This window comes from Macrobrachium nipponense, chromosome 20 (genome assembly GCF_015104395.2).
Source record: "Macrobrachium nipponense isolate FS-2020 chromosome 20, ASM1510439v2, whole genome shotgun sequence".
Lineage (NCBI taxonomy): Eukaryota > Metazoa > Arthropoda > Malacostraca > Decapoda > Palaemonidae > Macrobrachium > Macrobrachium nipponense.
Window position 1 is genome coordinate 59622164 of NC_061089.1, and position 20805 is coordinate 59642968.

General features: G+C 42.3%; 2 protein-coding genes across 2 annotated transcripts in view; one reads left to right on the forward strand and one right to left on the reverse strand.

Annotated features, from left to right (window-relative positions):
* The window catches only part of LOC135226395 (uncharacterized), a 65654-nt gene that overhangs the window by 18848 nt on the left and 26001 nt on the right, over window positions 1-20805 (forward strand). The window lies entirely within an intron of this gene.
* The window catches only part of LOC135226387 (large ribosomal subunit protein eL30-like), a 21017-nt gene continuing 1329 nt past the window's right edge, over window positions 1118-20805 (reverse strand). The window contains exons 2-5 of the mRNA XM_064265869.1: window positions 3476-3526; window positions 2825-2970; window positions 1345-1516; window positions 1118-1179 (exon numbers count right to left, since the gene is read on the reverse strand). Coding sequence (XP_064121939.1) covers window positions 1348-1516; window positions 2825-2970; window positions 3476-3496 — 336 coding nt within the window. The 5' untranslated portion in view covers window positions 3497-3526 and the 3' untranslated portion in view covers window positions 1118-1179; window positions 1345-1347. The remainder of the gene's footprint in view (window positions 1180-1344; window positions 1517-2824; window positions 2971-3475; window positions 3527-20805) is intronic.

Here is a 20805-nt window from a genome sequence, read left to right on the forward strand (position 1 = left end):
ATTATACATATCATTGGGTGGGGGATCAGAAAATATCTGTAGACAAAACACCATCGCCAGAAATCATGAGACAAGAAAACGTCTAAATACCTAGTATGAAAAGTTATTATACGAAAGTGAATAAAGTTTGTTTGAATATAAAGCCATATTTGGCAATACAAATTTGGAGGGCAAGGGCTTCCTACTGAACCATCAGCATTCAACTAATGCACATTAAAAAACTTTATTTGCATGTTCTAGATTTGTAAAAAAAAAAAAAAAAAACCTGGCAAGTTACTTTACATACAATTTAGGCCAAAGGCCAAGCGCTGGGAACGACTAGATCCATTCAGCATCAAGAAGGAAATTGAGAGTAAAAAAGTTTTAAAGATGTAACAGGAGGAAACCTCAATTTCCCCAAGAAACAAATGTCAGAAGAGGGTGAAAAGATAGAAGAGGAAGAGAATGTGAACATGTACAGTAAAAGGAATGAAAGGGGTTGCAAATAAGAGGCTTTAGACACATTGCAAAGAACTAAGTAATGCCCACAGTGCACTGACAGCACTACCTCTAATAGGATGGCTAAAATTTTAGTGCTTGTCATAAATGAACTTTACTATTTGTATTTAAAATTTTATATGGTGATATTCAACAAACAATTAAGTAGTTTGAAAAAGGTACACTGCAATACAAACGACATAATTTATGGCATGAAAGGTCTCAATGTCAAACTTCACAAAAATGTTGCGGAGTAAATACACAAATGAAGGTAAATACACAAATGAAGGAAGGCCTTCGGTCACATAATGACTGGGGAACCAGTCATTTAGAAGATTTGATGCAATAAATGAAGGAAGGCTTACATAATCACATAAATGGTTGGGGAACCTGCATCACTTAAATTTTATGCTGCTAAGAAAAAGTTTACAGATATTCTTTATGGGACTCACCTTTTTCCTCTATTCCTTTAACAGGCAAACTCTCTTCACTTGACCAAATTACAAGGCATTTTGACTTTAAAAATTTCAATAATTGATTTGTCCATTTCATTTTCTAGACTCCAGTGTAAAATTCCTTTACAAAAAATGCCAGTCTTCTTCAAAATAACGTATATTCTAATAGGGCAATAACACCATGGTTTTGGTAGGACATATTTATTTGTGTACTTAGTCCTATTTTTTACTTGTCTGGAGCTTCAACCTGAAAAATACAGAATATTATATTAAACACACCTAAACCATGTAATCATAATATCACAGCCATTTGCTAGCGAGTACCCTGTAAATTTCTAACGCAATCAATGACTACTGTACAGCAATTCAACTCCATGATAAAGCATTGGTTAGGAACAAAATCAAAACTTACCACTCAATCAGTTGGCATTGTACGGATGATGTCTGAATCACCTGGATCTGTGATAGCCAAGGAACACACTCTGAAGTATTTACCACATGCTGTACCCAATTCAATGTTGTTTCCAGAGTAGTGGTGGACACCAGTCTTTGCAAGCATAGCATAATACTCAATCTCTGATTTCCTGTAAAAATAAAGTTCAAGTTCAATATTTTAAAAAAAAATTTTCAGTCACCTTAATTATTTACCCAGCATTTTGTGACTTAGTCTTACTATAGGACAGAGGGCATTTAAAATAGAATAGAATACAGGCCAAAGGCTAAGTGCTGGAACCTATAAGGTCATTCAGTATAAATAGGGAAATTGACAGTAAGGTTCAAGGTTTGAAAGGTGTAACAGGAGGAAAACCTTGCAGCTGCACTGTGAAACAATTTGGAGGAGGTGGAAAGTCGTGTGGAAGAAAAAGAATATGAACAGAGGTACAGTATAAAGAATTTTAAGAGGTTGCAGCAAGGGGCTGAAGGGACACTGCAAAGATCCTTAAATAATGACTCCAAACTGACGTACACTAACAGCAATAACCCACTCCGTCCCATACGGAGACGAGGTATTTAGGGCAAGTTGTCATTCAAAGGTAACGAGGTTTCATTCAAAGGTAATGAGGACGAGGTTTCATTCAAAGGTAATGAGGTTAAGTTAAAGCAACTGGTAATCACTAGGAAAGGTGATGTAATAGGTCCCGTTTGTAAGGCTGGGGCAGTGAGGTAATAGGTAAAATTGGTTGATGATGTGCAATGTAAGGCATACTTTTAAATTGGGCATTTGGATTATTATTATTTGTTTAAGCAGCCATTTCCGACTAAGTCCAATCGGCATTTGGAGATGACCATGATAACTCTAGGCACCAGCTGAAGCGTAATCAATCACCTTAAACTAACCATTGCCATATATATACATTGATACATGATCAATTACGTAAATTGAAATAATCTCAGTTTCACACTAGCCAACCTGAAGATCAAAACCATCTGCCCAATTGGAAATGTATATAAAAGGAATCGCTATGAATTTCAAGTCTGTACGGTACATTTAAAAACATCAATAAAAACCAGAGGGTAATCCTTCCATTGCAGTGTGCTGAACAATTACAGTATACAAGTGTACAAATATAAAAGTATATGCAGTAGGCTTATTAAAGTTACTAAGTCAATGAGAACTATATAAAATAAATAAATTAGCCTACGTAATTAACTTACATCAGGAGACCAGCCTTGGACCAATGACCAATGGGCCCTGAGACTCCATAAACCATCGCAAAGGCAGCAACATTTCCGTCCAAGCAATCAGAAGCTCAAGTGCTCCAATTACGATGCTTGTCAAGAATAGTTACAGCTGACTTGTCTTCTGTGCTACTTGCTTTGATATATGTAACAAAAGCAACACATTCCAGAATAACAAGTTTACTCTGTGACGGTCTACTTCTCTGTCTCACCTGAGAGATGGGGTGTTGTTAGCGATGATGACCAACTTCGCTTTTCCTGCACGGAGACATTTCAGGGTCTGGCGGAGTCCCAACATGTACTTTCCCGATTTGATAACAAGAGCCAAACGGGAGTTGATACTCTCAATTGCTTTTTTCTGAAATGATAAAAAGACCATTCCTAGTGAACAAATCTTTACATCAAAAGAGAAAATGCAAGACAGGCAGTTGGTAATACTGTAAAATGCAAGGTAATAGTCTTTTGTTATTAATTAGACTTCATAGTAACCCAGTGGTTAGACTGGTGACATGGTAGACAGATAAGGAACCCAAACCATATGGAAGTGAATGGGGCAGATTTACAAAGGAAAGCTGTGGGAAGCATTGATGATGATTGCTTTAGAAAATCGATGGAGTCAGTTAAATGTAGGGGAGAGGAATGTTGCAATGAACTAGGGAAGTGGAACTACAGTACTATCTTGTGGGTTGCCTATCTTGCATTTTTCACTCTCACCTCTAATATTTTACTGCTCCATAGTTACACCTAATACCTCAATTTTAATCACCTCTAAAAGCACACTTTCCTGGATACTACTTATGTTTAATGTCTTTAGCTCTAAACTAATAGATCGGAGGTGGTAAAATTAACAAATAAATACTTACAGATTTCTTGATGGGTGCCATGACTAAAGTGATGGGCTATACGTCAAGTACCTGAAAGCAAAGATCCAATAAGACAGCTGAAAAGTATTGTCATGAAATCAAAAATATGACAAATGTCTTTAGTAAAATATGTATGCAACCACATCAAACCCATCTCAGTGTTGTTCCTTCAGTAATTATTTCAGATTATTTTTGAATAGCAATTTACCTGTGCACACAAGAATCTAACATAAGATATAGGGGGAAAAACCAGCGACTACCAACCCTTATCACGGTTTTCAGGTCTTATTCACTCTATATTAAAATGGTGAAACAAGAATACAATTACAACTCCAAGCATACCATTCAAAAGATTGAAGTTTCGTCAACATAATGTGATATATGAAAGCCCCATACGAAGTAAAATAAGCATGTGACGCTCTTCGTAAAATATGTTTTCAAGGCAGTTTTGAAATCAAATATGGCGGCTACCGTGGGATGTACAGGTTTTGATCAGTGACGAAAATCATCTTTCCCAGCATTCCCAGCAATCATTTGAACAATGTTAGCGTATGTATGTAACGTTTATTGATCTTACTCAAGATTGCAGTTGTAATCAGCACAATAAAACATTTTGTTGCCTATATTACTGAAAGTGTGAAACTTTTATTCCCGGGGTCATGGTTTGAACTGAATTCATTCTTACCTTGTAATCGGTGGTTTTTATTCCTTACTGCCATCACAACTGAAACTCCACAGTGCTTATACACATTTTGGTCTCAGTTCACTCCACATTGCACTTTAAACCAGTTGCTGTTCCTGGTTCCTAAGCGCGCGCCACAAACACAGTTACGAACAGCAGACGACGCAACTGCAAAGTTTTATTCCCTAAATTGTTTACTTTACTCGTTATTGCAAAGTTTTATTCCCTAAATTGTTTACTTTACTCGTTATTGCAGTTTTATTCCCTAAATTGTTTACTTTACTCGTTATTTAGTTCAAATTTACTTTATTTAAAAATTTTAACTTAATTCATGTATATTATCCCTTTTTTGCAACCAAATTACCCGGAAAAATTACAGATATTTCTGAAGTAGATACAATCAAATGTTTCTAACGTTTTCGTACATCTGGCTGCCGAAAACCATAGAGGAAAGACGACGGATTAGTGAATTATATAAATTTTTTTTTTTTTTGCTTTTTTGTTTTTGCTAGCACTTCATTGATTTCAGTCTATATTAGTATTTTGAATTTCTCTAATAACCGTATGCCAGAAATAAATGTAACCTTTATAATGTTTGCATGCTAAGAATGGCAAAATCATCGTTGCCACATTAGTGGAGGCTTCACACATATGCCGTTTCATTATTATAAACTGTTTCCATGAATTCTAATTGTCATAGTAATGCAATGATAAAATTGCTTTAATATTAATGTATATATACTTCCAATACATAGCCTAATTTCACCAATTTTGTCTCTTGGTACAAAGACAAGTGTCGTTATTCTTTACGATTAGTGATTCACAATACCCTTATAAATTACGGCACTGGGTGTAATGCACTATAGCAAAATCTCGTTCTGATACGAGTGTTCGTTACAGAAATAGGTATTGCCCAAAAACGTGCTTGCACTGTCTCTGAAACCCATGGTAGGTATGCTGCTTAGTTGTCAATCAAGTTTTTTGTAATCAAGTATTTTTTACAAGCTAGCTATTGAATAAATTTGTATTTTTCTCAATCAAAACATATGCCCCTCAATGCTAACTTTCCTCTTTTAAAGACTTTCTGGTCATTGCAAATTCGGCCCCCATAATTTCTTATGGTGCGAAAACAGAGGCGCATCGACCGAAAACGATTGCGTCACACTACGGCGATAATCCGGCAGTAAAATATCTTCATATATCCAAAAAGTAAATAATAAAGATATATATGCGCATTACAATTCTACAAATTACATAAAAGCTGATAATCTGCATGAATAACTGGTAAACTGTTCTGCAAGAAAGTTGAGTAAAGCAATTATTTACAATAGGTACGAAAGTCAAGATGTCATGACGTCATAATACAGGACTTAAAAGAACGTTCTAATTCCAAAAAATAATTACTTAAATTTGAGTCAGAATCGAGTTACTTTTTCAATAAAGAATATTTTCAAATTAATCATCATAAATATGCAAAATATTGAGGTTTTACTATTCATTTAAAAAATATTGAAGTGCACACTTCGTCGTCTTCTAAAAGCAGTTGTTTACTCGGCAAGGAAAAGTTTTCTTCGATTGTTGTGATGAAAGTGCCCCAGCGTCTGTGGGTACAAGTGGTGTGCGGATTTATCACAGGAAATGGTTAGTTTATTGACACAAGCGACTCCGTAAACATCGAGATGGCGCCTCAATCTTCAAATACTTCGAGTTGTAAGTAAAAATGTTGAACGCGTTTGGTGAGATTTGCACTACGTTTGACACCGTTTTTCACTACCCTCTGTTTAAATCTTAAAATTTGGCCTTAAACTAACTTTGGAGAAAATACTTACGTCGATGTCAGGACGCGTTATAATCTACTTTTTTTGAGATTGTCCAAGCTGATCATACATGGTCCACTCTGGACCCTACGGTTTTTTACCCTAAGGTAATGGTTGAGTATTTTGATTTATTGTCATGAGTCATGGCACATTACAATGCTGTTATATAAATTCTAAGCATTTGAAAATAAGGTGCTCATTGAATAAAAAGGAATTAACTTGGAGGTGGTCATCAAATAAACTGTAATTGCTAGGCAATAACCCCACCACCACAAACTGCTACGAATGTTCCTGCAAATACAACATTCCGACTGATAGCATGGTAACAGGGGTGGACCATGTACGATCAATGTGTACAACCTCAGAGAGAGAGAGAGAGAGAGAGAGAGAGAGAGAGAGAGAGAGCGAGAGAGAGAGAGGAGAGAGAGAGAGAGAGAGAGAGAGAGAGACGAGCAGAGAGAGAGAGATGCATGATGGATCCACCCTCCATAAAAGTACTTTAACATGTCCTGGACACCGGAGATAGGCACCAGTCATGAGTCATCAGTGGTGAGGGCAACAGCTCGAGACAAACTATCCTTTCAGAGTATTTTCTCCAAAGTTAGGAATTAAGGTCATATTTTAAGATGAAACCGAGGTTAATGAAAGTCTAGCCATCCACAGTGCAACCATACCTCAGTGACGCTTTCAAAATTTGTACTTATAACACCAATTTAGAAGATTGATGCCATTCTATGTTAGCAGAGTCGCTTGTGTCAAACTTCCCATTCCTTGTGCTAAATCCGCACACTACTTGTACTCCTAGACGCTGGGGCACTTTCTTCACAAAAATAGTGAACAATGACTTCCAACCACTACTTTTCCAAGGGAACTATGATTTTTGGTAGAGTAAGAAGCATGCACTAGATAATTATCTAAATAAAGTTAAACGGCAGTGTAAGGTCATAAATTGCATAAATTTTTAAAAATATTCATGATTATTAATTTGAAACTATTCGTTGTTGAAAAAGTAACTAGATTCCCGACTCAAATATCAACAATTTTGCTGTGAACAGCACCTATGGCATTGTTCCCGCACGCTCTTCGTTTATCAGTGTTCCCAATTGGTATGCGTTTACCCTCCAAATCTTACACAAAACCGGGGACATAAGTGAAATTAGCCTATCTATTTGTAGTATATTATACATATTAGAGCAATTTTACCATTATTGCATTACTATGACAACTGGAATTCATGGAAACAGTTTGTAAATGCATCAGCGTATGTGAGAAGCTCAACTAGATTGGCAACGATGAGTCATTTTGCCATCGTCTGCTTGTATGTACTTCAGAAATATCTGCAATTTTTTGGGGTTAATTTGGTTACAAAAAAGGATAATTGACAGAAATTAAATAAACATTTTGAAGTAACAAAGTAAAGTTCAACTAATTAATGAGTAAAGTGTACAATTATGGGAATAAAGCTTTGCACCTCATAAACTGTACTCGTGTGCTGCCCATAACTGTTTGTGGAGTGAGCGCTTAGGAACCAGGAACAACAACTGGTTTAAAGTGCAATGTGGAGTGAACCGAGACCAAAATGTGTATAATAACAATCAAATAAGCACTGTGGAGTTTCAGTTATGATGGTAGTAAGGATAAAAACCACCGATTACAAGGTAAAATGAATTCAGTTCAAACCATGACCCCCGGGAATAACAAGTTTCATACTTTCACTAATACAGGCAACAGAATGTTGTTTTATTGTGCTGATTACAGCTGCAATCTTGAGTAAGATCAATTAACGTTACATATATACGCTAACATTGTTCAAATGAGTGCTGGGAAGGCTGGGAACTATGTAGTCCATCCGTGAACAGACCCGTCCAGCCACACGATCGCCGCCATATTGGATTTCAAAACTGCCTTGAAATCATAGGGTAGATCACCACGGCAGGCCAACCAGGCCACCTACAATCAACGCTTGCCACCCTCCGAAAAAGTACATTATGACGCGTCCTGACACACGAGATGGGCATCAGTCGCGACTTCTTGTTGTTGGTGAGAAACGGAGCTAAAGACCTCTACTCTCCTTTCGAAGTAAGTATTTTCTCCAAAGTTAGAAATTAAGGGCAAATTTAAGATTTAAACAGAGGGTACGAAATGGCGTCAACGGCAGTGGAAATCTCACCAAAACGCTTTAGAAATTTTTACTTACAACTAAAAATGTTTTGAAGATTGACGCCATCTCGATGTTTACGGAGTCGCTTGTGTCAAAAAAAAAAACAAAACTTTCCATTTCCTGTGATAAATCGCACACCACTTGTACCCACAGACGCTGGAGCACTTTCATCACAACAATCGAAACACGATTTCTCACCAACAAACAAGCCAGGAGTAAACAGCTGTTTTGGTAGAAGATGACGAGAAGCGTGCTCTTAGCTAATTTTTAAATTAGTAAAACCATCAATATTTTACATATTTATGATGATTAATTTGAAAATATTCATTATTGAAAAAGTAACTCGACTCTGACTCAAATTTAAGTAATTATTTTTCTGAATTAGAACGTTCTTTTTAGTTTGTATTATGACGTCACGACATCTTGACTTTCGTACCTATTGTAAATAATTGCTATACTCAACTGTCTTGCAGAACAGTTTACCAGTTATTCATGCAGATTGTTATCAGCTATTCATGTAATTGTTATAAGATCGCTAATGCCCAGCTATAATATCTTTTATTATTTACTTTTTGGGTTTACACTTTACCAGGCCAGTTGCTCCCTACTTTGTTTGTTGTTGTTTTGGTATCGCGACACCCAAATCCATCCGCCACGGTAAGTAGCCTTACTGTAACCCCTGTGGTTAGACGCCCGCCCGCAGCCGCAACATTACCTCTTGCCAGAACATGCCGTGCCTGCCAAGAATCTTTAAATTTGCGGATAAGGCGCGAAGCGCCGTTCCGCCACGGCCTTTCTGACAGCACACACAAATCGATCGTCGCGGATATGTAGTAGCTCCCTACTTTGTTTGTTGTTGTTTTGGTATCGCCGCCATATTGGTTTTGGTGTTCTTCCGCCGATTTCGGTCGGCGGTCGAGTGGGCCCGCTAATCTGTAAGTGCTCCACTTTTTGGATATATGAAGATGTTTCACTGCTGGATTACACCGTAGTGTGACGCAATCGTTTTCGGTCCCTGGGCCTCTGTCTGGTTTTCGCACCATAAGAAATTATGGGCCGAATTTGCAATGCCCAGAAAGTCGTTAAAAGAGGAAGTTAGCATTGAGGGGGCATATGTTTTGACTGAGAAAAATACAAATTTATTCAATAGCTAGCTTGTAAAAAATACTTGGTTATAAAAAACTGATTGACAACTAAGCATGTTATACTACGGGTTTCAGAGAGACAGTGCAAGCACGTTTTTGGGCAATACCTATTTCTGTAACGAACACTTGTAACAAAACGAGATTTTGCTATAGTGCATTACACCCAGTGCCGTAATTTATAAGGGTATCGTGAATCACTAATCGTAAAGAATAACCGCACTTGTCCTTGTACCAAGAGACAAACAAAAAAACCTCCATTATGCAGAAATGGATACAACACGCGTATTAAGCACCACCTACCCCCCCCCCCCCCCCCCCTCCACTGCCATATCTCTCTCTCTCTCCATCGGTATGTGTTGACCCTCCAAACTGGGTAAAAGACTACACACAAAAAACGTTGAAATTGGTGAAATTAGGCTATGTATTGGAAGTATATATACATAAATATAAAGCAATTTTATCATTATTGCATTACTATGACAACTAAAATTCATGGAAACAGGTTTATAATAATGGAACGGCGTATGAGTGAAGCCTCCACTAATGTGGCCAACGATGATTTTGCCATTCTTAGCATGCAAACATTTAAAGGTTACATTTATTTCTGGCATACGATTATTAAAGAAATTCAAAATACTAATATAGACTGAAATAATGAAAAGTGCTAGCAAAAACAAAAAAGCAAAAAAAAAAGTATATAATTTCACTTTTCGTAGTCTTTTCCTCTATGCACTTTTCCGTATTCGTTCCTCTATGGTTTTCGGCAGCCAAAGATGTACGAAAACGGTTAAAACATTTGATTGTATCTACTTTAGAAATATCTGTAATTTTTTCGGGTAATTTGGTTGCAAAAGGGATAATATACATGAATTAAATCAAAATTTTTAAATAAATAAAGTAAATTTAAACTAAATAAACGCAGTAAAGTAACAGTTTAGGGAATAAAACTTTGCAGTTTCGTCGTCTGTCATCGTCTGCTGTTCATAACTGTGTTTATGGCGCGCGCGCAGTTAGAAACTAGGAACAGCAACGGGTTTAAAGTGCAATGTGGAGTGAACCGAGACCAAAATGTGATAATAACAATCAAATAAGCACTGTGGAGTTTCAGTTGTGATGGCAGCAAGGATAAAAAAACCACCGATTACAAGGTAAGAATGAATTCAGTTCAAACCATAACCCCGGGAATAACAAGTTTCATACTTTCACTAATATAGGCAACAAAATGACAATTTGTCGAAAATTGCATTTTTCCTAACTATACAAACCTGAGGTCCTTTAACAATAGGAAGTAGCTAGCGGCAGCTGGAACGGTCGTAAGCTTCGAACAAGGGGAGAACGGTAGTTAACTGCTTGTCGAGCAGTGGTAAACAAATCACTTTTGCTTTTGGCCCATGCAAAAATACGCAGAGTGAGGGGTGGCATGAGGAGGGACTATATGTAAAGGGACCTCAGGTTGTATAGTTAGGAAAAATGCAATTTTCGACAAATTGTCATTTGTTCCGATACGTAATACAAACCATCGGTCCTTTAACAATAGGAAGACTCAACTTCTTGGGTGGTAGGAATCCGAGTCTTTTGATGAACAGACTGGCCTGTCGTCCATCCCTGGAATGCCTCCCTGGTCGTAAGAGCGAGGGAGGGATCCAAGCCTCTGTCCGATTGATCGGGGTGTGCACCGCAGGATCAATGGTCAGACCTCTGGGCCGAAGTACTAAGAGTAAGCAAGGCCTATCGTATTCCCTCTTCGTACCAGCAAGCAGAACTTGTTCCTGTTTGCAAGAGGCAACATAAAGTATGGGTTGTCTCAAGCTGGCATCCACTTCCTCCCCCTTGTTGGAGGAAGTGGTGGATATACGCTCCTATCCCTAGTGAAAGGGATAGGATGGGGCTCTGTTGAGTAGCTCACCTGCATCTTGTCCTTATCCAGCAGGGTGACGACCGTGTCCGGCCCTCTAACCACAGGTTAGAGGGGAAGAAAAAAGATGGGAAGAGGAGCCAGTCACACTCTCATTCACTCATCCCTTCTTACGGTCACACCAGGACTCGATCTGTTCAGCCTGCGAGGGTCTGGGTTCGCTACACAACGTGTTGAGCAGCCACCACGGGTGGCCCAAGGAAAGATCCAAGGACCTGTGGCAATATACCCGAAGGTAGAAGGAAGGGCATGTGGTCTGGTTGGACCAGACCCCTGCCTTCAGTACCTGCGCCACGGAGAAGTTCTTGCGGACAAGGCAGCATCTCCTTCGCATCGAAGGCGGTGAAGTCCATTAGGGAGGGGATTGTGAATGACTCGAACCAATCGTCAGGGACCGAAGGGTTCTGAGTCTTCGCTACGAAGTTCGGTACGAAATCGAGCGTCACGGATCCCCATCCCCTGGATGCTTGACTTCGCAGGAGAAGTCATGCAGTTCCTCAGAGGAAAAGAAGGAAATAGTCGCATGACCTATCCCTCTTCTCTACTTCGGTGATGTCCAGTACCCATACTGGTCTGTCCGTTTGCCACGAAGTCTCACTCGCATCCTCCTATCCCCATGCAGAGCGAAGTTCTCGGTAGTGGATAGGACACCGACACTCCATGGTGGGTGTCGATGGTATAGGTACTGTGACAAGCTATTAAAACGAAGTAATGATTGCTCTGTAACAACCGAACTAAGTCAACAGCATAGTTCGTAACTGACTCGGGCGCTCTGACAGCTGCCGACTGACTGCGTTCGGTAGGGGAGGCAAGTTGTCAAAGCATCCGAGTAAGTCACGTGACCTTCGCCTTTAAAGGGTTATGCCGAGAGACCAAACAAATAATGTATTTGTTTGTCACCAATGCCGGACAGCGGAGGTGATGATTTCTCTTAAGGCATGTGCCCAACAGGCGAAAGTCAATTGCCTTCTAGAGACCGAGGTCCCTGAAGGTAAAACATCTCATGGTTGTTGAATCTCAGCTAAGGAGAAACAACACTATGTACCGTTGAAGACGAAGGTAGATATTGAATGCAACCTACGTCTTCACAGATGAATCGAGAGAAGGATTCTCAAGATTCATAACCTGTGCTTACAAAAATGACTGAAAACGCTAACCGCTGTTTCATTGCTGTCCGGTGAGAAGTCGTAGTTGCAATGAAAGCAGGGCGTTCTTCAGTAATGAAAACAGGGGTAAAAAGCCGCCTGAAGAACTGCTTCTCATGGGCTGAACATTTGGAAGTAGAGCTGTCAGGTCGGAGAGTAGGCGATGTCTTCTGACACATCTCGTAATTCGGTTGAACAATGAACAATTGTACACCTACGAATAAGAGATATTTTGAAGACAAACTCAGATGTCTGCAAAATCATTCGCATTATCGCAGTGCGATGCAGCGGGAGACTTGTACAGACTTCTGTTACCGTGCGGTAACAGAAAGATGAGTGTCTAATAGATATCTCAGTTTAAAATTCTCGCAATACCGAAGACGATGAATACTACGTGTTTCACAGCAGTAGATGGTCATTCATGTATGCGAGAATCCCATTAATGAGACTTAAGTCCGTGATTGTTGGGCAGAGATACGGTTGGTATTCAATCAAAGCAGGTGAGAAAGACATAACCAACCGTCCATCTCAAAGCGGCAGCTGGTACTGAAATGCCTCGGGCAATTCAATACGCAGTAGCTGTCGCTGACTCGTCATCCTGAGTTGCCAAGTAATCCTTTCCACGAAGGAATGCGTTCGGCTTAGAAACCACCGAGCAATAAAAAGATATGCTCGAGCAATTATATTTTATGCGAAACGAATTTCGGTAAATATAAAAGCTTAAATGTGGTTGTTGGTGACAACACCATAAGTATATTAAAATGAAACTGGAAACTCCTGGGAGGTTGCAGGCAACCCGAGTTGCAGTTCAATTAGAATACTTTTCGTCTAAGTCGCAATCCGTAGAATAACCAGGATGCGCCTACCCCTCGGACCATTCAACTGCTTAGCAGAATCATGTCGCGAGGTTAATATACGTAGTATATTTGTAGGATTCTGAACAACGATCTCCATCCTAAATTCTTTCCTTCAAGAAAACAAAATAAGGATTGGAGATCGACCACCTTCGGTCTCTATCAAAGAGAGTGAAGAAGTCTTCCTCGAAGGAAAGCTTCAATGGTGAACAGAATACTAAGACGATAGTTCAAGCCAAACTGGATATTCCCGTCCGTTCTTCTCTATTCCAGGTTGGTCGCCTACTGTGAGATAGTCTTCTTTCAGCAGCAGTCTTCTTCCTAATGCTAGAAATTCCAGGAATTCGAGCATTAGGCGGAGAGGTTCCCGATTATCGTGTAACATATCGGGGTATTCCCGTCTCGCTCACTTTGGACCGTGGTCTCGCCTAAGTGTTTGGAGATCGTAAGAAACTCTAACACTCTGAATGCGCTAGAAATTCCGTAAAGGAATTTCTAAGCAGTCTGCGAAACCCCCACCGAATTCGTCAAACGATATCGGCTGGTGGTCCTCTCGATTCCCGTAGAAATCGAGAAGGGGTGGGGCAGGATCCCTCCTCAACGACCGGGGTCTTACGTCAGGTAGGACCCGAAGGTCCCCCCTGGTAGCGCAGTCCCCAACGTGGAATCCTACAGAGAAATCTCTGTAGGATCCCTCCCCTTTCCCTCGTAGCCGTAAGGAGAGAGGGAATGGGGGAGGAATTGGATACTCGCTCGCCTTCCCATGGAACTAGCAGTTGGAGAAGAGTAGGAGCAGCCATCGCCTTGCGGCAATGGCCTCTCAGTCTGGGAAAACGTATCGTCAGGAGAAAACGTTTTCCCCGAGGAGGGTTACGAAACTCTCACTGTAGGTAAGGGTCTGCCGCCACTGTGAACGTCGTCTGGGTGGGGCTGATCGACACCTGACAGGAGAGAGCCGATACCGTCTCCTCCCCGACTCATTCCAGTCCTCGTCGAGGTCGAAACCTCTCTGGAGGACCGAAGGAGTATTTAAATGCGGTGTCCGAAGACACGTAGAAACGCCGCTGTCGCAGTAGAGGAGGTGGAAGTAGCTTGATCGACCGGCCAGAACTGAGAGAGCCTTCTTGTCCGGAGACGAGAGACTCTGGTTCAAGACAGAATCGGCAAGCTCCGATCGCGGCAAACCCACCGTCGGTTTGGGTTCCCTCTCGGGAGGGCCCCAAAACGACTCGAGCAGAGACGTGGGCTCTGTGGTGGGAGCAGCAATCCTTCCGCAAGGTCATTATGCTGACGAATCAGCTTAATGACTTCTGCAAATTCCTCTGTATCTCGGGAATAACCGTGGTGTCGTGGTCGGAGTAGTAACCCGATCCCAGTCCCTCCAACAAGAACAGATCCCGAGATACTCCTCCTTCAGAAGAAGGAACAGCGGCAGACCCCTGACGGTCGCCTCCCGCTACTTTGCGCGTATGTCCTGGCGGTCTCCTAGAACCGTGCCTGGTCCATACGGCGTCATAGCGGATCGCGAGCGGCGCACCTCTCGCGATCACTCATAGGTACCTCGCTCCTCCCGGTGTAGCCCGAGGAGGTTGAAGGTACAGGAGAGGCAGACCTGACGCTCCCTCCTAGCTCGCTGGCAGGACCAGCGTGCTTGGAGGGCTGCTGCTGATCGTCCCTACCCGGGTCCTCAGTGGCGATCGAGCAGCAGGCCTAGCCTTGCCGCTCGCCTGGGGCGAGAGGCTCGGCTGAGAACGTCGACGCTGATCTCTAGCGGTCGGCGAGCTGTTGCGGTTACCGTCTCCGCCCGGTCCCGATGGGAGCGGCGTCAGGTGACCTGCTAGGCTCGTTGTCGCGGTGAGACCGGCGAGCCGTCCTCGTCGGCGCGTCGAGCCGCTGGTACCAGCCGTGGCTGGTACCGACGACCGCGGGGACCCCTTCCTCGCCTCAACCCGTGGCTGGTCAGCGACCGTCACGTCACCCGAGCAGCCAGCTGGTCGCTGCGAGAGCGTCCACTGGCCTAGCAAGGAGTTGTCTGCACGACACTCGCCAGTCTTCTGCTCCGCGCTTCGGTCTTGGCGGCGAGCGAGCTCGAGTGTCAAGACTTTGGCTGGACGGTCTCCCGCGGGGAGACCGTCCACTCGGTACTTCTCTGCTAACGAGAAGCCGAGGCTGATCCTGGTTTAGCGGCAGAACCGCTAGAACCAGGCAAGGAAGTGCCAGCCGAAGCTGGTACTCCTCTGGTCCCCGTCTTCTTCTCCTTGGTAGAAGAAAAGACGGGCCCTGTTCCCGAGGGAGCAGGAGGACCAGCAGAAGAGCTCCCCGAATCGCCGGAGCGAGACGGGCCCTTAGAAGGTCCCGAAGGAGCCTTCTTAGGGGGGAAAAACCCGGGTTACCAGCTGGTCGCTGCAAGAGCGGCCGCTGGCCTGGCAAGAGTCACCTGAGCGTCTCTCACCAGCCTTCTGCTCCGTGCCGCGTCTTTGGCGCCGAGCGAACTCTGGCGCCGAAACTTGGCTGCACGGTCTCCCGAGGGAGAACGTACACTCAGGATCTCGCGAACGAGAGACCGAGCCGGAACCTGGCGTAGCGGCATCGCCGCTAGCACCAGGCGAGGAAGTACCAGAGCTAACCGATACTCCTCTGGTCCCCGTCTATCTCTTCCTTACGGAAGGGAGACGGGCCCCGCTCCCGAAGGGGGAGCAGGAGGACCAGCAGAAGGACCCCCCGTCCCACCGGGGTGGTGACGGACCCTTAGAAGTTCCCGAAGGAGACTTCTTAGGGGGAAGGCAGCCTTCTTCTTCTTCGGCTTATGGGCCTTAGAAGTCGAAGGGGAAGAGGCAGGCAGCAGACGATGAAGAAGATGACAGCTTCCTCTTCTCCTCTTCCTCGTCAGCTCACGCAGGACCAGTCGTCAGGTCCTCCATCCAGGCCGGAGCGGGGCTATTGCCGAAGCAACACAGCCCGACTGCACCTGTCCGGAAGGACCTGGGACTGGGGAAGACACACCGTGGGCAGGACCAGCATGGACAGGCACAGGAACCAGGAGCGACAGGAACAGCAACCAGCTCAGGAGCGGCAGGAACAGCGGCAGCGGTAGACCCAGAAGGGGACAGCCAAGCCAACAGCGGGAATCACATCACGGCAGGTACGGCAGGCCAGCGATCGCCTCGTAGAATCATCGGCAGCCAGCGGAACCTGGGTCCTGGCGGCCGGTCCAGGGGCGAGCTGCTGGAACAGCGGAAGTCTGGGGCAGGCAAACACGAAGAAAACAGGCGGCGGCGGCAACCCCACCTCGGTACGGCTGCGGCCCTAGTAGCGGCAGACGGCGTCATTGACACAGCATGGGGAGTGTAGACCAGGAGGGGGGGGGAGCAGCATAAGCGGCCGTGGTATTAGTGGAGACCGCCCCAGACCTCGCTAGACGCTGCAGCAGCCCCATGGATGCTGCACGCCCTGCCTCCGCGGTGGTCCATACCTGTCCAAGGTCGTCTCCCACGGATGTAGCACCTGCGGTAACATAGATAGATTAGTAAGAGGGGTTCCCTCACGCACGGGGGGAAGACATGCACCCCACCCACGAACGCAAGGAAGACCCCCAAATACAAAATACAACGAAGAAGCTGAGCGGGGGGCAGGAAGGAAGACGAAGAATCGGATACCAAGGGAGTCGCGGGAGAGCTTTCCGACGACTTCCTGGCAGACCTTCGCTTCCCCTACCCCCACACAGCAGTGAAAAGTAATATGAAAAATGAAACAGAATACTGCCCTTGCGATTCACTTCATAGAACTTAAAGGGGAAAAGATCAATTCCCGGGTAAGAACGGAAACTTGATCCAATAATATGATGCTATCATAAAATATAGGGTAGAACATCACAGCAGCCAAGCAGGCCACCTACCATCAATGCAAGCCACCCTCCGAAAAAGTACATTATAAGCGTCCTGACACCCGAGATGGGCATCAGTCGCGACTTCTTGTTGGTGAGAACGGAGCTCAAGACCTCTACTCTCCTTTCGAAGTAAGTATTTTCTCCAAAGTTAGAAATTAAGGCCAAATTTTAAGATTTAAACAGAGGGTACTGAAAACGGTCTCAAACGTAGTGCAAATCTCACCAAAACGCGTTCAACATTTTTACTTACAACTCGAGGTATTTAGAAGATTGACGCCATCTCGATGTTTACGGAGTAGCTTGTGTCAATAAACTAACCATTTCCTGTGATAAATCCGCACACCACTTGTATCCACAGACGCTGGAGCACTTTTTATCACAACAATCGAAACACGATTTCTCATCAACAACAAGCCAGGCGTAAACAGCTGTTTGGGTAGAAGATGACGAGAAGCGTGCTCTTGGCTAATTTTTAAATAAGTAGTAAAACATCAATATTTTACATATTTATGATGATTAATTTGAAAATATTCGTTATTGAAAAAGTAACTCGACTCTGACTCAAATTTAAGTAATTATTTTTCTGAATTAGAAACGTTCTTTCAAGTTCTGTATTATGACGTCACGACATCTTGACTTTCGTACCTATTGTAAATAATTGCTATACTCAACTGTCATTGCAGAACAGTTTACCAGTTATTCATGCAGATTGTTATCAGCTATACATGTAATTGTTATAATCGTAATGCGCATATATGTCTTTATTATTTACTTTTTGGATATATGAAGATGTTTTACTGCTGGATTATCGCCGTAGTGTGACGCAATCGTTTTCAGTCCATGGGCCTCTGTCTGTTTTCGCACCATAAGAAATTATGGGGCCGAATTTGCAATGACCATAAAGTCGTTAAAAGAGGAAAGTTAGCATTGAGGGGCATATGTTTTGACTGAGAAAAATACAAATTTATTCAATAGCTAGCTTGTAAAAAATACTTGGTTATAAAAACTTGATTGACAACTAAGCAGCATGTCTACTATGGGTTTCAGAGACAGTGCAAGCACGTTTTTGGGCAATACCTATTTCTGTAACGAACACTCGTAACAGAACGAGATTTTGCTATAGTGCATTACCCCCAGTGCCGTAATTTATAAGGGTATCGTGAATCACTAATCGTAAAGAATAACGACACTTGTCCTTGTACTAATAGACCAAAACTCCATTATCCAGAATGGATAGGAACACACCAGTAAACAGCTCCACCTACCCTCTCCCCCCACCTCCACCGCCACCCCTGTCCTTCTTCCGTCCTTCACCTTCCCTTCTCTCTCTGAAAGTTGTTGCAGTTTAAACTTATTTTCTATGATTTTTCCATCTATCTATCTAATAATAGTAGTTTACATTGGTGGATATATCTAACGATTCACTCGGTTGTTACCTGCCCATTGACCGAGATATTTCTCCAACTGATCCCCCCCGCCCCCCCCCCCCCCCCCACCCCCCCCCCCCCCCCCCCCCCCCCCCCCTCTCTACTCTACCCCCCCCCCCCCCCCCCCCCCCCCCCCTCTCTCTCTCCTTCCTCATCTCTCTCTCTCTCTCTCTCTCTCTATCTCTCTCTCTCTCTCTCCTCTCTCATCGTAATTCGAAAAATGAACAAGAAAATATATTTCATACTTGTATAGCATTAATTAAATACTTTCAAGTTTTTAATTCAGTCGTAATGATGAATGTAGGTGCATCTACTAGTGCTCGAAAAATAGTTAAGCAGGACATAGGTATGTAAAATTTAAAAAACGAGAGAGAGAGAGAGAGAGGATGAGAGAGAGAGATAGAGAGAGGACGAATAGGAAGGGACATTAAAATACTGGAAATGAAAATCCCTATAATCCAATAATTATAGCCTCAGGGTTTGTCTCGAAAACCATTCAAAGGTCTGTCACACAAGTGTAAAGTTGTTTTGAAAATTTGGCAGACATGTCTCCTCAATAAGCGGTACTAGTGTTTGCTGATGAATGAGGTTGTGTTGTTTATTGTTAATTATTAACCTCCTATATACCCTACATGGTTGGGGGACCCTTTGTGAATGCTGGTTTTGTGTTGGGTAAATATTTTGGAGAGAGGTTGGGAAGGAATCCGTGCGTGCGCTAATTTTCATCACGAAGACATGTTTAAACAATAATAGCCACTTGATTTATGTTTTCATTTTTATGACAATTTTGTGTGGTTTATGTATGCTCTAATTTTAGTTTAAAAATATTAAAAAAATTTTCATGCACAACAGTTTATATTTGAGGTAATAATAAATATTTATATTAGTTTAGTAATAACGAACCGTGGTAAATATCACGTAGGGCAAAGGGATAGGCCCACTTGCCCCTCACCCGGGGATATCGTCATTTCAGCGAGTGAAAATATGGCTCAGGTTTACTATGTCAACTGAACGACTTAAGGAGGTTACAGATTCTTTAGTAACGAACATTGACCCTCCAAACTGGGTATAAGACTATAAACAAAACGTTGAAATTGGTGAAATTAGGCTATGTATTGGAAGTATATATACATAAATATTAAAGCAATTTTTATCATGATTGCATTACTATGACAACTAGAATTCATGGAAACAGTTTATAATATGGAACGGGCGTATGTGTGAGCCTCCTCTAATGTGGCAACGATGATTTTGCCATTCTTAGCATGCAAACATTAAAGGTTACATTTATTTCTGGCATACGATTATTTAAGAAATTCAAAATACTAATAAAGACTGAAATCAATGAAAAGTGCTAGCAAAAACAAAAAAGCAAAAAAAAAAAAAAACGTAGTCGTTCCTCTATGCACTTTTTCCGTATTCGTTCCTCTATGGTTTTCGGCAGCCAGATGTACGAAAACGTTAGAAACATTTGATTTTATCTACGTTACAAATATCTGTAATTTTTCGGGTAATTTGGTTGCAAAAAAGGGATAATATACATGAATTAAATCAAAATTTTTAAATAACAATGTAAATATAAACTAAATAACGAGTTAAAGTAAACAGTTTAGGGAAAAAATAAAACTTTGCAGTTTCGTCGTCTGTCGTCGTCTGCTGTTTGTAATTGTGTTTATGGCGTGCGCGCTTAGAAACCAGGAACAGCAACGGGTTTAAAGTGCAATGTGGAGTGAACTGAGACCAAAATGTGTATAATAACAATCAAATAAGCACTGTGGAGTTTCAGTTGTGATGGCAGTAAGGATAAAAACGCCGATTACAAGGTAAGAATGAATTTCAGCCTTCCAACCATAACCCCGGGAATAACAAGTTTCATACTTTCACTAATATAGGCAACAAAATGTAGTTTTATTGTGCTGATTACAACTGCAATCTTGAGTAAGATCAATAAACGTTACATACATACGCTAACATTGTTCAAATGAGTGCTGGGAAGGCTGGGGAAAGATGGTGGCCGTCACTGATGAGAACCGTCCATGAAAAACGTAGCCGCCATATTGGATTTCAAAACTGCCTTGAAAACATATTTTACGAAGAGCTCACATGCTTATTTTAGTTCGTCATGGGGGGGCTTTCATATATCACAATATGTTGACGAAACTTCAGTCTTTTAAATGGTATGCTTAGAGTTGCAATTGTATTCATGTTTCACCAATTAAATATCGAGTGAATAAGACCCGTCTACCGTGATGAGGGTTGGCCTGTTGTGATGTTTCCCCCTAAGTAATGAAAATGAAA